This window comes from Lynx canadensis, chromosome B1 (genome assembly GCF_007474595.2).
Source record: "Lynx canadensis isolate LIC74 chromosome B1, mLynCan4.pri.v2, whole genome shotgun sequence".
NCBI lineage: Eukaryota > Metazoa > Chordata > Mammalia > Carnivora > Felidae > Lynx > Lynx canadensis.
This window is the reverse complement of record NC_044306.2, coordinates 28,097,709-28,116,021: the sequence shown is the minus strand read 5'-3', so window position 1 is coordinate 28,116,021 and position 18,313 is coordinate 28,097,709. Positions and strand designations below refer to the sequence as shown.

Sequence of the window (18,313 nt, the reverse complement as noted above, 5' to 3'; positions counted from 1 at the left end):
AATTGAAGAAAGAACAGATTCTGTAGGTAAGGTACCCTGTGTTATGGGCTGTATGATTCAGTTTTTGCCCTCATTGGGCTTTTTTTTTTAAGTTTATTTATTCTGACAGAGGGAGAGAAGGAGAATCTCAAGCAGGCTCTGCGCTGTCAGCACAGAACCCGACACGTGGCTTGAACCCATGAACTGTGAGATCATAATCTGAGCTGAAATCAAGAGCCAGATGCTTAACCAACTGAACCACCCAGGCACTCCCTCATTGCACTTATGGTTGGATGGAGGCCGGGGCATCGACCTGTGGAATGTTGTGGTCCAAGTCATTCCAAGGGCCATAAATGATGAGACATGCTCTGGGAACTTGGAGGATATAAGATCATTTCTGGGGGATACTAAAGTGGTAAGAGGTAGAAGAGAGGTGCCTCTGGGAGCTGAGAGCAAAACACTGAGGTCACAGTTCTCTGAAGAAGCCAGCTTGTTTATACCTGTTTCTTATATGTCCCCTCTGCTTAGAAATATCCTCACTCCTGTAGGAGCTGCTCATCTTTCAGGAATCCAGAGTGTTTTGTGAGTCCTCGACCCTGCACACACTAACTGGTGACTCTGTGCTTTGGCACATGCCGGCACGTGTCTCCCCTCAGGAATTCCTCCAGGGTGGGAGCTGCTACCCACCCCGCCTAGTGCAGTGCTTAACCAAAGTAGTAATAATAAGTGTTTGGGGAAGAAAAATGGGTAAGGGAAAGAACAAGGGGAGGGAAGACCCAAAGAAAGGAGAAGAGATCAAGTAGAGTAGAAAAGAGGGAGGTAGCACTGAAGAAGAACTGTTCATTGGTTTCCAGGCTATGTAAACATTTCTCTTGTCAAATCCTGGGTTGTGAGATAAGCTGACTTGCAACCATTTGGGTTCACACTTCATCCTCTATCTAGATCAGAGCCTTCTGATGGCACAGACTCACCACATGGATACCTTACCATTAGAAGGTGGTAAAGAAGAGTTTCCTTTGTTCTTCCCAGATGGCCTATGTCTTTAAAATTTTTTTTTAATGTTTATTTTTTAGAGAGAGAGAGAGAGAGAGTGGGTGGGTGTGTGTGTGTGTGAGCAGGAAAGGGGCAGAGAGAGAAGGAGACACAGAATCCAAGGCAGGCTCCAGGCTCTGAGCTGTCAGCCCAGAGCCCAACACTGGGCTTGAACTCACCAACCATGAGATCATGACTTGAGCCAAAGTCGGACGCTTAACCGACTGAGCCACCCAGGTACCCCCAGATGGTTTACTTCTTATCCAAGCGTTATAATGATGTTCGAGGACTGTGCTTAAAGTGTTCAAGAACTCCAGCCTTGAATGGGATGACTCCGCACTTACCTTGTAGGCTGCAGCTTGGAAGTACCCTTCGTTGCTCTAGGCCCAGGATCACCTTCTCCACCACTGATTCTGACCTCTGTCAGCATTTATCTAGTGTTTAAGATGCCTTCTTAGACCAAAATTTATGCAGGGAGTCTAGTTTTAATTCAGACCTGACAACTTAAATGGCTTGTTTTAACTGGCCTTTAACCTATTGCAAAGATTGGTGGAATTGAATAATGATCAAGGAGAAGTTCTGAGCAGGGAAGAATTGTGGTGAGCATGTTGCCAGTTTTAGTTTTAGGTGCAAAGGTCCCTCATAAGGTATCATCTCTAGTGTCAAAGGTTTTTTTTTGTTTTCTCTCTGAAGAAATGAGGCTAAAGAACTTTTAACAACTAATAATCTATTTCCCTTCTACAAAGGGATATTTTCCATGTAAAATTGCCATGTAGTATCCAGGATTGAATCTTGGAGCAGCAAAAGGAAATGAATGGAAACACTGGTGAAGTCTGAATAAAGCCTGGAGTTTAGTCAATAGCAGTGTACCAATGCCAATTTCTTAGTTTGGGTGATTGATACATGGTTATGCAAGATGTTAACTTGTAGAAAAACTGGGCGGAGTGTATACAGGACATCTCTGTGCTATCTTTTCAAGTTTTCTGTAAATCTAAAACTATTCCAAAATAAGTTTATTTACAAAAATATTAACCCTCTATCTCATTTTAGTCGCAGTGTCATTGTCGGTGCGGGTTACATTGCTGTAGAGATAGCTGGGATTCTTTCTGCTCTGGGTTCAAAGACATCGCTGATGATACGCCATGATAAGGTAAATTCTGTCCTTTTCCCTTCCCTTTGCTTGATGTTAATCTTTTAAAAGTCCACACTTAAAATATTCTCTTATGTTGTCATTAAATATTAGGGTCCAAAGCATGTGGAGGTTGGTTGGTTTGTTCTGTGTGAAACCACAAAGGAGCTGTTGAACTGGGCCTCATGTCCTTACCGGCTGCCAGTAGATGATAATGATTTTCATTTCATCAAACTGGTTGTTATTTTTTTCATGAAGTGCTAGATAATATCAGGTGCCTTAGTAAGGAAACATGCAGGCTTAAATATAAATATTAGTTAAATTGAACAGACTGTCGGGTTAATTTCTTATCCTGGAAATCAGTTTCACATGGTCAGGAGGTAGTGTTAGATTATTAACACTCAGTCAAAAAAATTTGCTAACTTCTTTGTATTAAAAGAAAACCTACCAAACCTACATGCACAATTGTGTTCATGGCAGCATTATTCACAATAGCCCAGAGGTAGAAGCAACCCAAGTGTCCATTGACAGACAGATATACCCAAAATGTGTATATCTGTGCAATGAAATATTTTTCAGCCTTAAAAGGACATTCTGACACATGCTATAGCATGGATGAACTTTGAGGACATCATGCCAAGTAAAATAAACCAGTCACAAAAAGATGTATCTGATGTGATTTCCACTTACATGAGGTATCTAGAGTAGTCAAGCTCAGAAAAACAAAAAGTAGAATGGTGGTTGCCAGGGGTTAGGTGCAGAAAGAAATGGGGAATTGTCTAAGGACAGGAGAAAAGTTTGGGAGACGGGTGGTACAACAAAGTGAAAATACATAACACTACGGAACTGTATCTGTAGAAATGGTTGAGTTGGTAAATTTAATGTCATGTATTTTTTACCACAATATAAAGACAATAATGATAGAGGCAGCTTATAGATCATCTAATTGAAATGTCATTGATAGATGAAATTAAGACCAAGCAAGGTTTTGTGACTATTAATTAGCATAACTGAGAGTCAGCTAAGATCTTAGAAAGCCCAGGCCAGTACAGTTGACCCTTGGACAACTTGGGGGTTAGGGGTGCAGACACTTTGTGCAGTGGAAAATCTGAGTGTAACTTTTGACTCCCTAAAAACTAATAGCTTCCTGTTAACCTTGACATGAAGCCTTACCAATAACATAAATAGTCAATTACCATATTTCATAAATGTGTTATGTATATGTTTTTTTAATGTTTTATTTTTGAGAGACAGTGCAAGCAGGGGAGGGACAGAGAGGGGGGGGTGAACAGAGGATCCAAAGCAGGCTCTGTGCTGACAGCAGCAAGCCCAATGTGGGACTTGAACTCACGGACAGTGAGATCATGACCTGAGCCAAAGTCAGATGCTCAACTGACTGAATCACCTGGGCGCTTCTTGTATGTGTATTATATATCAAATCCTTAGAATAAAGTATGCTGGAGAAAAGAAAGTGTTACTAACAAAATCCTAAGAGAAGGTCACCTGGCTGGCTCAGTGGGTAGAGTACATGTGACTCATGATCTTGTGGTTATGAGTTCAAGCCCCACATTGGGCATAGAGCTTACTTGAAAAGAAAAAGAAAATCCTAAGAGAAAATACATTTACAGTAATTGTACTGTAAAAAATCTGCATATAAGTGAACCTATGTAGTCCAAACATGTGCTCAAGGGTCAACAGTTTTTTTCTGCTAAAATGCAGCCTCTGTGTCTTACCTGGTGAAGTGTTACTTTATATTTTTAAATTAATCATGGAAACTGGATTTTGGTACAGTACTAGAGCTTTCAGAGACCTGGTTTGAGGCAATAGCAAGAGTGTTGGCCTAAGAATCTAGCTGACCTTAACAAGCGTGTGACTTGGGTAAGTCATTTAATGCTTCGAGGACAGGATTTATCAGATCCCTAACCACTCAGATGCTATGGTTCTAATTCTTGATTATTTGAGCAAATAGAAGGAGACAAGGGAAACTGATAACCCAGGTCAACATATACTCGAAGGAACTTTCTCTTTGGCTTTGAGACTTGTCATATAATTAACCCCCAGGAGAATAAGGAAACAAGCTGCAGCAGTTTGCCAATAGAGTGCATAATTCCTGCACTTGGAAAATAGGCTCATTTGCATCTGTACTTGGCCTTCCTGCCCTCCCTAAACCTCAATGCATCAGGCTCATTCTCCCTCTTTTCCCTGTCCTGGCATAACTCCGTTTTAGAACTATCCTATGAATAACTCAAGACCTCCCACTTTTTTTTTTAAGTTTATTTATTTTGAGAGAGACAGACAGTGCATGTGCATGTGCACGAGTGAGAGGAAGATAGAGAGAGAGAGAGAGAGAGAGAGAGAGAATCTTAAGCAGGCTCTGCACTGTCAGCACAGAGCCCAACACGGGGCTCGAACTCAAGAGCCGTGAGATCAGGACCTGAGCCAAAGTCAGATGCTTAATCGACTGAGCCACCCAGGTGCCCCAAAACCTCCCATTTTTACCCTGCCTGGGGTTTGTTGCATGTTGATTATCACAAAGAAATCTCCAAGGCCATGTTCTTGACTCTTTTGCTTAGATAGGAGATTTTGCTAGAGAGATCCTCCCTTAAATCATATCAGAGTGGAAGCTGCCCTGGAATACTGAAACAGGAAGGAGAATTTTTGGTCCCGAGATATAATTATGGAAAAGAGGAGCAAGTTTGTGAGGAGAAGGACATGGCAAAGATAGTAGAAGCCTGAAGGTTGCCTGTTTAACTGTAAAACTGGAGTTGGTGAAGTCAGACATAATACAGGCATTGGTGGTGACGTAGGAAAATAGATTAAAACTCTACTTACAATACGGCTGTGAATGAAGAAAGAGATAGGGAGGATACTGATACTTGGCTCCCAAGTTTGTAACATATCTTTTTTTTTAAATTTAAAGCCAAGTTAGTTAATATACAGTGTAATAATGATTTCAGGAATAGAATTTAGTGATTCATCACTTATATATAAGACCCTAGTGCTCATCCCAACAAGTGTCCTCCTTAATGCCCATCACTCCTTTAGCCCATCCTCCCACCCACCTCCACTCCAGCAACCCTCAGTTTGTTCTCTGTATTTAAGAGTCTCTTAATGGTTTGTCTCCTTCTCTGTTTTTGTGTTATTTTTGCTTCCCTTCCCTTATGTTCATCTGTTTTTTTTTCTTAAATTCCACATAGGAGTGAGATCATATGATATTTGTCTTTCTTTGCCTGACTTATTTTGCTTAGCATAATATATTCTGCTTCCATCCATGTTGCTGCAAATGGCAAGATTGCATTCTTTTTGATCGCCAAGCACTACTCCATTGCGCGTGTGTGTGTGTGTGTGTGTGTGTGTGTGTGTATACACACCACATCTTCTTTATCCATTCATCTGTTGATGGACATTTGGGCTCTTTCCATACTTTGGCTATTATCTATAGTGCTGCTATAAACATTGGAGTGCAGGTGCCCCTTTGAATCATGTAACGTATCTTTAATCAAATTTTATTCCTTTCCCACCACCCATCCCTCTGGTGGCTCTGTTTGTATACAGGTACTTAGAAATTTTGATTCAATTATCAGTTCAAACTGCACTGAAGAGCTGGAGAATTCTGGCATAGAGGTCCTGAAGTACTCACAGGTATGCCCAAGCCCAGGTCACGCTGATAGCCCTTGGTCATCTGTATGTTGTGAATCACACGTTCTGCTTTCGGCTTCACCTGAGTGTTTTATAAACACAAACTCTGTGTCTACCCCCATCAGTGGTTCCCTTTCTAGAGTACTACCAATTCTTTTCTTTATCTTACACAGCTGTATTTCTCAATATATTAGTGAAGCCAAGGTATAAAAGATTAAAAATCTGATAGTTGAATTTAGTTAGAACTAAAACTTCATTTTTTTGTGTGCTCAAATGCCTTATTGAACATCCTTAATTTCCGAGTTTATATTTTGAGGAAATAATATTATGGAATCTATTTTTAAAGCATACCCTTTTGAATTTTGCAGATGGATCAAATTATAAAGTACTTTACTTCTTAGGGAATCACTAAATTTCAGAATTTTCCTGGAGCATTAGGCTTATAAAAGCATTTTTTCCCATGGCTGCCCCCTCTCGGCGATGGTCCTATCAAGTAAAATAATAAATGTGACTTGCTTTATGAATTTGTAAAAGTAGTAAACTGGTAGTGGGGTCAGCACCCTTTAGGATCTTTACTAAACCACATGCACCAGCTTCTCTGACTCAACTATCACCTTCTCCTCATTCTGATTAAGAACATCTAGGAGAATATCACTTGTGGGGTGTGAGGAAGTGTCTTAGTGATGCTACTACAGCCCATTTCCTCTCCACGCTGTAGTTGCGAATCACTGTGCTTATATTTGTGTCTTAAATTTTTATCACCATTTTTAAGAGGCACAGTTTAAAATACCTTGTTTTTAAATTTTTTTAAGGATTTATTTTTGAGAGAGAGAGAGAGAGTGAGCACGTGAACAGGGGAGGGGCAGAGAGCACAGGGGACAGAGGATTCCAAGCAAGCTCTGTACTGACAGTAAGAGCTGGATGTGGGGTTTGAACTCATGACCTATGAGATCATGACCTGGGCTGATGTTGGATACTTAACCGACTCAGCCACCTAGGCACTCCTAAAATACCTTGTTTTTAGGCTGAAGCATTAGGGTGTTGACACGAGCTTCCAGCTGACATTTCTGGCCGTTGGCTGGGTGATTTGGGCCAACTTAGGAAATCGTCTTGGCTCCTGGGAGTTGCCATGTTGGTGGCCTTTGGGCAAAAGTGAATGTGTCAGCATGGAGGATCCACATGTAGGATTCAGTGGGGATCTTTTAAATGTTAAGGATTCTAGTTTCCTCTTTGCTTTCCTTCTTCTCTCCCTATCCTCAGTTAACACAATTTTATTTGCCAATAGGTCAAGGAAGTTAAAAAGACTTCCTCAGGCTTGGAACTCTGCATGGTTACTTCAATTCCTGGTAGGAATCCCACCTTGACCACGATTCCAGATGTTGACTGCCTGCTTTGGGCCATTGGGCGGGACCCAAATTCCAGTGGCCTGAATTTGAACAAAGTGGTAAGTTGACTTAGTCTAGCCAAAGCATTCTTTTTTTTTTTTTTTAATGTTTATTTTTGAGAGAGAGAGAATGGGAGCAGGAGAGGAGCAGAGGAGAGAGGGAGACACAGAATCTGAAGCAGGCCCCAGGTTCTGAGCTATCAGCACAGAGCCCAATGTGGGGTTTGAACCCACGAACCATCTGAGCCAAAACCGGACGCTTAACTGACTGAGCCACCCAGGCATCTCTAACCAAAGCATTCTTGAATCTGTTGGCAGTTCTGTGTTCTCCAAAACATGGCTGCCTAAACTTTTGTGGGTTCTATTAGGTTTGTTTCTCTTTATTTCATGCATCCAGTTTGTCATCAAATCCCATTGCTTCGCATAATTGAAAAAAAAATTTTTTCCCTTTTTAGTATTGTCACCCTACATCAGGTCTCTGCCACCTCAAATTTAGATTGTCCAGCAGTGCCCTGACTAGCCTCTTCCTTACAGATTTCCTTTTTACTATGATACTTGTCTCTTTAAAGCCCTGTAATTATTCCTTATTATCTGCGGCTCTAATCTCAATGCTGAGTATGTCAGTCATCCTGGACATTGTAGGTGTTTGGGGACGGATGTGGATGTGAAGCCGATCTAACAGGGTTATACTTAACATTCTTACTTTTTTTTTTTTTTTAAGCTTATTTATTTGTTTGAGAGAGACAGACACAGTGTGAATGGGGGAGGGGGTGGAGAGAGAGAATACCAAGCAGACTCTGCACTGCCAGCTTAGAGCTTGACTCGGGGTTCAGATCGCAAACCGTGAGATCATAACCTGACCTGAAACCAAGAGTTGGTCACTTAACCAACTCAGCCACCCAGGTGCCCCTTTCTTAGTTGTTGTTTTAAATTTTTTTTTAATGTTTGCTTGTTTGTTTTGAGAAAGAAAGAGCCAGGGAGGCGCAGAGAGAGGGAGAGAGAGAGAGAGAATATACCAAGCAGGCACAGCACTGTCAGCACAGAACCTAATGTGGGGCTTGATCCCACAAACTGGGAGACCATGACCTGAGCCGAAATCAAGAGTCAGACGCTTAACTAACTGAGCCACCCAGGCGTCCCTGTTCTTTTAAATTCTCAAGGGAAGCTTACTGTAGTTGCTTGGGGTCTAGGTCCCAGAGTTCGACCCAATTTTGAATCTTAGTTCTTTTTTTTCTTTTTTTAAATTTTTTTTTTTTTTATAATTTTTTTTTTTCAACGTTTATTTATTTTTGGGACAGAGAGAGACAGAGCATGAACGGGGGAGGGGCAGAGAGAGAGGGAGACACAGAATCGGAAACAGGCTCCAGGCTCTGAGCCATCAGCCCAGAGCCTGACGCGGGGCTCGAACTCCCGGACCGCGAGATCGTGACCTGGCTGAAGTCGGACGCTTAACCGACTGCGCCACCCAGGCGCCCCTAAATTTTTTTTTTTTTAACGTTTATTTATTTTTGAGACTGAGAGAGACAGAGCATGAACGGGGGAGGGTCAGAGAGAGGGAGACACAGAATCTGAAACAGGCTCCAGGCTCTGAGCTGTCAGCACAGAGCCCGACGCGGGGCTCGAACTCATGGACCGCGAGATCATGACCTGAGCCGAAGTCGGCCGCTTAACCGACTGAGCCACCCAGGCGCCCCATTGAATCTTAGTTCTGCTACTCACCAGTTACATGTTCTTAAGCAAGCAGCTTAATTGCTCTTAAGTTTCAATTGCTTCATATAAGAATAGGAATAAAAATAGTACTTGTCTTACTGGTTTATAGAGAAGGGTAGATGATGAGAAAGTGCATGCAGAGTAAATAGTTTAGATGCTGGTATACAGTATGAACTCAGTCCATGTTAATCAGCTGCTTTTGTTATTGATGACGATTCTCCAGATACGCTGTGCCACTCTACAAGTAATAATAGGATTGCTTTATGTTTGAGGTTTATGTATTTGATGGAACCTCTTGAATGGTGTGTAACATTTTGATTTGTGTTCTAATATTAATATCCTGTATTGCGTAGATCCCTTTTTCATTTCCTATAAGGTGCTTTTTAGCATTTTCTTTTTTTTTTTAATGTTTATTATTTTTGGGAAAGAAAGAGAGGGGGAGAGAGACAGAGAGCAAGCAGGGAAGGGGAAGACAGAGAGGGAGACACAGAATCAGAAGCAGGCTCCAGGCTCTGAGCTGTTAGCACAGAGCCAGACGTGGGACTCAAACTCACAGACTTCGAGATCATGACCTGAGCTGAAGTCGGCCACCCAACCGACTGAGCCACCCAGGCACCCCTTAGCATTTTCAAAAGTAAACTATCCAGAAAGATGTTTTCCTTCTTTTTAATCTTACTATTTGATGAAATTTAGTAAAACTGGTTTTATTAATACGAAAACAGACAACTAGTCTTCCAGGTTTTTACCTTTCAAGAGATATTTTGTCATTGTACAGATACAGGCAGTGGTAGGTACAGTTTTCAACTATTTGCTGAATCTTTAAAAAATGAGATAAAAGTTTTCAGCCTCACTCAATGTTAAGATATAGTTGTATAATGCAAATGGAATTATTACTATGTGTAGGTCTTTTCAACTTGTTACTAACCTACTTTAATCTTGCCAACTCTTTGAGAGGTAAGGACGAGGCAACCAGGAATAACACAGAGATAATAATCAGTCCACCAGGCTGTAAACTCCACGGGGCAGAGAGCATATCTGTACTACTTATTACTATTCACAGTGACTAGGTTAATGCCTTATTTGTACCAGAAACTCAAGTATTTGTTGCTAAATAGGTGGTTATACAAGGTCCCATAGCTAGTAAGTGGCAGAACTGGGATTTGAATCCAGGTCTCTCTCCTTCTAATGTTTATACTCTTAATTACTGTGCTACCTACGTCCACTGTCTCTTTTCCCACCTGGGAGTTTATACACCTGGGATCTGCAAAGCCATCTTCTTGGAGCAAAAGTTTAACTCAAGATGCAGGGGAAAAAAATTTGGTAAAGAAAATGTCAGTATGTTTTAGAGAGAATGCCAAACTTACTCGGATTTTTAAAATTAAAATGGTAAGCCACAGGGTGCCTGGGGTAAGCATCTGACTCTTAATTTCAGCTCAGGTCATGATCTCATGGTTTAGGAGTTGGAGCCATGCTGACAGAGCCTGCTCTCTGTTTCTGTCTCTGTCTCTCTCTTTCTCTGCCCCTCCCCCGCTCATGCTGTGTGTGTCTGTCTGTCTGTGTGTGTGTCTCTCTCTCTCTCTCAAAACGAATAAGCTTAAAAAGGAATTTGTTTAAAAAATAAGTTAATTAAATTAAGTTAAAATGGTAAGCCTCCAGGAAACCTGCTTTTGATGACTGCTTCAGTCTGTCCCCTCTAAGTTATGAGTTAGTATGCTTCAAGAGGAGCACTTCAGTGGAAAGAGTTTTAAAAGCAGTCTTCGATGGACTTAGCAGCTATAGGAGGTAGCGCATCTGTTAGCTGAGTGTTTCCTTTTCACGCTTACCTGGCTAGTTGAATTGTATTGCAAAGGCAGGTTCTGTTAAACACCCCCAAATTGGATAAAGTATTTACATTTTTAAATTAAGCAAAAGATCTGACCTTGCCTACTTGTTGAGATGTTTTTCATCTTGTGGTCGAGTGTTGTGGGTTTTAGAGATTCGGGCTGAAGAGGTGTTTGAGATGAAGTAGATCCAGAGGTTTGATCTTCCATTTTTTGTGGAGAGGCCAAATATTTACATGATATCCTTTCAATGTTTTAGGGGATTCAAACTGATGATAAAGGTCACATCATAGTAGATGAATTCCAGAATACCAGCGTAAAAGGTGTCTATGCAGTTGGAGATGTGTGTGGAAAAGCTCTTCTCACTCCAGGTATTGTTTCCTCTTTTCTTGGGTAAGAGAGTCTCTGTGTGTCAATATAAAACTGTTTATATAACAGTCAAATCAGCTTAAGCAAAGTGTCTTTTTAAAAAAAAAATTTTTTTTTAACGTTTTATTTATTTTTGAGAGAGACAGAGACAGAGTGCAAGCAGGGGAGGAGCAGAGAGAGAGGGAGACACAGAATCCAAAGCAGGCTGCAGGCTCCAAGCTGTGAGCACAGAGCCCAATGCAGGACTCGCACTCACGAACAGTGAGATCATGACCTGAACCAAAGTCGGATGCTCAACCAACTGAGCCACCTAGGCGCCCCAAAGTGTCTTTTTTTTAAGTTTGTTTTTTATTTTTGAGAGAGAGTGAGTGAACAGGGGAAGGGCAGAAAGAGAAGCCCAAGCAGGCTCCACACTCTCAGCACAAGCCCGACATGGGGCTCAAACTCACAAACTGTGAGATCGTGACCTGAGCTGAAAGCCAGAGTCAGATGATTCACCGACTGAGCCACCCAGGCACCCCAGGATGGTGAGTGTCTTAATGTTGTCAAAATAATAAGAATGTACTGAAATAGTTTGGTACCTTATGTTTTCTGAATAATATTCATTTTTCCTTAAAAGACTTTAAAAGTGCTTAGTGAAGACTGAAATTGTTACAGAGATGATGTGACCACCCTCTGAAGAGTGCTTAAGTTAGGATCTGAGTTACATGTGGCGACAGTGGAAGGAAGTGGCTTTGGGAATAAGTAATTTAGAGTGACATTCTTATATGATTACTTAGTCTTTCTTTTTAAAGGTTTTTATTTATTTTTTAAGTAGCTTCCATGCCCAACATGGGGCTTGAATTCTTGACCCTGAGATTGAGTGAGAGTCATGTGCTCTACTGACTGAGCCAGCCAGGCACCCGAATTGTTTAGTCTTGAAGTGACCAAGATTGACTCACCTCCCCCAATCCCATACCTCAGTTTACTTTCTGAGTTAACTGGCACCATTTCAAGCTCTTGGTCCCACCTTTATGAGCACCTGCTTTCACTCTGTACCCCTTGTGCCCCTGTGGTACCTTACCAGCCTTTCCAAAATGGCCTGGGCTCTTTCCTCAGAATAGAGATTTATCCCAATCTAATACCCAAAGCCTTTTAGCCCTTTTAGGAAGTTCTCTTAACAAAAGCAAAATAACAAGCAAAGTTTCAAAAACTTGATAACATAATCTAATAGTCAAAAATTATATCAAAGTGAAGAGAATTTCATATGTATCCTACTGATATCTTATTTTGGAAAAAAAACTGTCAATTTGAAATCAGCAATATTAATAACTGATGCTTTTACTGAATGCAGGCATTTTTTTTTCTAAATATAGAGATAAAAACAGGCTAAGGGGAATAAACTTAAGTCAGAGGCAAAAATAATTTTTAAAAAATTTTTTTAGAGAGAGAGCATGAGAGGGGTAGAGGGAAAAAGAGAGAGACTATTAAGCAGGTTCCATGCTCAGTGTGGGGCTTGATCCCATGACCCTGGGATCATGATCTGAGCCAAAACAGAGAGTTGGGACGCTCAACTGACCAAGCCACCCAGGCACCCTAGAAGTAAAAATAATTTTTAAAATAAACTTAAGGGGTACCTGGGTGGCTCAGTCGGTTGAGCGTCTGACTTCGACTCAGATCATGATCTAACGGTTTGTGAGGTCGAGCCCCACGTTGGGCTCTGTGCTGACAGCTCGGAGCCTGGAACCTGCTTCAGATTCTGTCTTCCTCTCTCTCTGCCCCTCGCCTGCTCACACTCTGTCTCCTCTCTCAAAATTAAATAAACATTAACAAAAATTTTTTTAATTAAAAAACATGTTACTGTGTCAAGTCGGTAATAGTACGACTGAGCATGTAACGGGTGATTGTCTGAGACCATGAACATCAGATTCACATGGGCCTAGGACTCCCCTTGGACAGCAAGGGAGAGTGGGAAAGAGGGGGGGTCGTTCACCATCCAGAAATGTGGTCTTTATCCTTGCAAACCAGAGCTCACCCCTAATGCATCAGGACCAGCCAGGGATGAGGAGCCACAGTGTTCCTGATAGAGAGGCTGAGGTTGCGGGGCCTTCTAGAGAATTAAAAAAACGAAAACAAAAACACCTTACTGTGAAATGAATATGATTATAAAGTAAAACTGCAGTTGCTCAAAACTGATGTAGTTTGCTTCATATTGTATTAAAAAGCTAATATACTAATAAAGTAGGTGACTGCCAGATTGGGAACTAGTGTGTCCCCCCCCCTTTTTTTTTTTTGCCTTAGTAGAGTGTACAGAATTCATATAAGCTGGTAGTTTTAAATTGTTAACTAAGGCATTGATAGGCCTTCATATTGAGCTAGATATTATCATGAACACTGGCAGAAAACTTTGTCAGAAGTAGTATGTTAAGCCAGATGAATAAATGGTTAGAACAATTCTGCTGTTTAAAAATGAACAATAAACTGAAACACGGTTTTAAAAATATCTTTACAGTTGCCATAGCTGCTGGCCGAAAACTTGCCCATAGACTTTTTGAATGCAAAAAAGATTCCAAACTAGACTATGACAACATCCCCACCGTTGTCTTCAGCCACCCCCCTATTGGAACAGTGGGACTCACGGAAGGTAGGTATTTAAAAATGAAGGTGATTTATAGTTTCTTTCCTTCCCCCCAACTTCAGGGGGAAGTTTCTGGCTAAATCTGTCTTCACCCCCTAAGTTACATTCCTTTTTGGTTGCCTCTTACCACAATTCCAATATCCTCCTTAACTACTAACACTTGGAAAATATAATTCCTTTTCTACAACTCACCCTGTGGATCTCTTTGCCTTTTTTTTACCTTTTTTGTTTCAAACTACCTTCAGATTTAAAGAAAAGTTGCAAAAATATCGTAGTTCCCCTTATCCGTGGCTTCAGTTTCTGTGGTTTCAGTTACCCATGCCAACTACAGTCTGGAAGGAGATGATCCTCCTGACTTCTTGTCAGGTCAGTAGTCGTCTAACTCTAGGTCTCAACGCCTACATCATTCACTTCACTCATCTCCTTACGGAGGCGTTTTATCATCTCACATCTTCACAGGAGGGGTGAGTGCAGTGTGATAAGGTATTTTGAGAGAGAGCGCATTCATATAACTTTTATTACAGTGTGATGTAGTTCTATTTTTATTATCAGTTATTAGTCTGTGCATAATGTATAAGTTAAACTTTATCATAGGTATGTACGAATAGGAAAAAATTCTGTACATAGGCTTTAGTATTATCCACGGTTTCAGGCATCCACTGGGGATCTTGGAACATTTTCTCTGTAATAGGACACACTGTAGTACAAAGGACTCCTGTATACCCATAACATTTTTGCTTTACCATATTTTCTCTCTCTACACATACACACAGACACACATGGTCTGTCTCACACACACACACACACACACACACACACACACACACACACACACACGCTTCAGTATCTATTTCCTAAGAACAAGGTCTTTCCTTTACATAAGCACAGTACAGTTTTCAAATAATAACATTTAAATTGAGACAATATTGGGTAGAGGGATAGGCAAAATAGGTAAAGAGGATTAAGAGGTACAGACCTCCAGTTATAAAATAAATAAGTCATGGAAATGAAAAGCACAGCATAGGGAATATAGTTATTAATATTATAATAACCTCGTATGGTGACAGATGGTGACTACACTTAATCACGGTGAGCATTTCCTAATGTTTGTAATTGTTGAATTAGTATGTCTCACACCTGAAACTAACATAATGTTATATACCTCAACTATACTTAAGTTTACAAAAAAGGTATTAAAAAAGAAATAAATTGATGCAATATTAGATCTTACATTTTGCCAGTTATCTCAAATAATGTCATTTTTTTTTCTTTTTTAGATTTTTTTTTTTTAAAGTAATCTCTACACCTACGGTGGGGCTCAAACACACAACCCTGAGGTCAAAAGTCCCATACTTCACCAACTGAGCCAGCCAGGTGCCCCTCAAATAATGTCATTTTTAACGTTTTTTTCCCCCCAAGGCCAGGATTCAGACCAGGATGATGCATTGCATTCAGTTTTCATACCTCTTTGGCCTCCTTTAATCAAGAGACAAAATTCCTTTGCCTTTCTTTTGTCTTTCATGACATCAACATTTATATTGTAGAGTATCCCTTGATGTAGTTTTGTTCAGTATCTCCTCGTAATTTGATTCAGGTTATATATTTCTGGCCATCTCTCTCTTCAGTAACTCGGTGGAATTGCTTAAGTTTTTGACAGATGCTTTTTTCCCCCTGTGCATTATAGATGAGGCCATTCATAAATACGGAAAAGAAAATGTGAAGACCTATTCAACCACCTTTACCCCAATGTATCATGCAGTTACCAAAAGGAAAACAAAATGTGTGATGAAAATGGTTTGTGCCACCAAAGAGGAGAAGGTATGGGAAAAATGCAGTAAGTTTAAGAATGTCTTCAGGCCTGGCAGGGATGGGGGTATTCTGCTGTGGTGGGAAGTGGGGAGACCAAGTAAGGAGTTAAGCCTTCTCTGATTCAACTGGTCAGTCCCACTTTTATCTGAGAGAGAGAGAGTGGGGGCTGGGGAGGGGAGAGAGAAGGAGGGAGACAGAGAATGCAAAGCAGGCTCTATGCTATCAGCGCAAAGCCCGACATGGGGCTTAAACCCATGAACTGCAAGATCATGACCTGAGCTGAAGTCAGGCACTCAACTGACTGAGCCACCCAGGTGCCCCAGGATCCACTGCTTTTAAAACATAAGAGGGAAAGGTTGAACACCACAGATAGCCCACTGTCATTGACCCATAGGCTAGAATAGATAGGTACCTCAGAAATACTGGTAAGTGTAAGATAAATTTATTTTTTCACAGTTTATTTTTATTTATTTTGAGAAAGATACAGAGAGCAAGCCAGGGGAGGGGCAGAGAGAGAAGGACACAGAATTCCAAGCAGGCTCCAGCTGTCAGCACAGAGCCAGATATTGGGCTCAAACCCACAAACCATGAGATCATGACCTGAGCCGAAATCAAGTGTCGGACACTGAACTGACTGAGCCTCCCAGGTGCCCCTATTCTTGATTTACTTTTTTTTTTTAATTTTTTTTTCAACGTTTATTTATTTTTGGGACAGAGAGAGACAGAGCATGAACGGGGGAGGGGCAGAGAGAGAGGGAGACACAGAATCGGAAACAGGCTCCAGGCTCTGAGCCATCAGCCCAGAGCCTGACGCGGGGCTCGAACTCACGAACCGCGAGATCATGACCTGGCTGAAGTCGGACGCTTAACCGACTGTGCCACCCAGGTGCCCCGATTTACTTTTAAACAAAATATTTTTGTGCCTAAATTTTATACATTCTAACTTTGCTAAGAATATTTGCTGGAGGTGAACATTAACCTAGGTTTAAAATTATTGAGAAACCAAACTGGGAAATGTGATGTGAAACAAATGTCTCTTAATGGTCCTTCATGCAGTCATCCAGTAGGTATGGATTGAGTGCCTCCTGGGGGCCATCTTCGTGCTTGTTCATATAGAAAGAGTGGGAAGCAAATGTAGGCAGGTCCCCTCTGTCTAGAGATTAAAATCTGCAGGGAAGATGGACTGTAATTTTTCTAGTCCCCAAATACATAGAGCATTGTAGTTGTGATAGAGTCATGATGGACATATATGGAGAGATCACGTGAAAGTAATTTTACTTGGTTGGGGAGGCAAGTGTAGGTATCTGAAGAATGAATGGGCTTTCACTCTTAAAGAAGGGGAGGAAAAATCGTCCAGACAGAAGGAACAACTTGTGCAATGGAGAGGGCATGGTGAATACTCAGAACAGAAGGAAAGTTGGTGGGGCCAGAGCGCGGACAGTTTGAGGGAGGGCTGTGTGGGGTGGATAAGGGAGGGATGTTGAGGCAGGACTGCATAGCACCAGGCAGGCTTTCTTATGCCATACCCAGATAGGAGATACAAGTTTTTTAGAGGTTTTAAAATGTCACTTATCTCTCATGACTAGTAAAAAATTGATTGGTATACCTAATAAAAACTTACGTTAAGAATTTTTCTTTTTTGGGGGCGCCTGGGCAGCTCAGTTGGTTAAGTGTCTGTCTTTGGTTCAGGTCATGATCCCATGGTTTGTGGGTTCAAGCCCCATGTCAGGTTTCTGTGCTGACAGTGCAGAGCCTGGAGCCTGCTTCAGATTCTGTGTCTCCTCTCTCTGGCCACCTGCCCCCCAAAGATAAATAAACATTAAAAAAGTAAAAAAAAAATTTTTTTAACATTTATTTTTTCAAGAGACAGAGGGCACAAGTGGGGGAGGGTCAGGGAGAGAAGGAGACACAGAAACCAAAGCAGGCTCCAGGCTCTGAGCTGTCAGCACAGAGCCCAATGTGGGGCTTAAACCCATGAACCGTGAGATCATGATCTGAGCCAAAGTTGGATGCTTAACCAACTGAGCCACCCAGGCGCCCCTCCCTCCATTTTTTTTTTTTAAAGAAAATTTTTTTTCCCCAGGTGGTTGGGATCCATATGCAAGGAATCGGGTGTGATGAAATGCTGCAGGGTTTTGCTGTTGCAGTGAAAATGGGAGCAACAAAAGCTGACTTTGACAACACGGTTGCCATTCACCCTACCTCGTCAGAAGAACTGGTGACACTTCGTTGAGAACCCAGGGACTCCAATGGCTGGCAGCTGGACCAGCAGACCTTCTGAAATGAACCAAATAATCATGTTTACTCACTGTTCCCCTTTTATGTGTTTCTTTATTGTTATCAGAATATTCCAATAGTGGAAATTTGCAGTGAATAGTAAGAACTTATTTATGTAATTAGAAATTTGTTTTGTTATCCTGGCTTTCCATTTGATTTGCATCTCACAATAATCAATTATTTTAAAGTTGTTTTTTTTTTTTTTTTAACAGCTCTGGCTAGCTGGGTTTTTTGTTTTGTTTTGTTTTTGTCTCAGCCTCATCCCAGGTATAAAATTATATGAAGTACAGTTAATTAAGGTACTTGAATGAACATAGCTTGCTAATTTTTATAGATGAAGCTGACAGCAGCTCTTCACATTTAGATAATGCAAGTGCACAGGTCATTTTAACTTCTTTTTTTTTGTAAGTAGGCTTCACGCCCAGCATGGAGCCCAAAGTGGGGCTTGAACTCATGACCCTGAGATCAAGATCTGAGCTGAGATCAGCGGACCCTTAACTGACTGAAGCAGCCAGGTGCCCCTTGAACTTTTTTTTTTTTTTTGAAGC

The 18,313-nt window shown here is 41.2% G+C and overlaps 1 protein-coding gene across 3 annotated transcripts in view; it reads left to right on the top strand.

Moving 5' to 3' along the window:
- The window catches only part of GSR (glutathione-disulfide reductase), a 45,821-nt gene extending 27,866 nt beyond the window's left edge, over window positions 1-17,955 (top strand). For all 3 annotated transcript variants that reach the window (XM_030312296.2, XM_030312295.2, XM_030312297.1), the window contains 7 exons: window positions 2,062-2,161; window positions 5,696-5,782; window positions 7,065-7,223; window positions 10,953-11,064; window positions 13,554-13,685; window positions 15,364-15,497; window positions 17,572-17,955. In XM_030312296.2, coding sequence (XP_030168156.1) covers window positions 2,062-2,161; window positions 5,696-5,782; window positions 7,065-7,223; window positions 10,953-11,064; window positions 13,554-13,685; window positions 15,364-15,497; window positions 17,572-17,721 — 874 coding nt within the window. In that variant the 3' untranslated portion in view covers window positions 17,722-17,955. The remainder of the gene's footprint in view (window positions 1-2,061; window positions 2,162-5,695; window positions 5,783-7,064; window positions 7,224-10,952; window positions 11,065-13,553; window positions 13,686-15,363; window positions 15,498-17,571) is intronic.
- The last annotated feature ends 358 nt before the right edge of the window (window positions 17,956-18,313 follow it).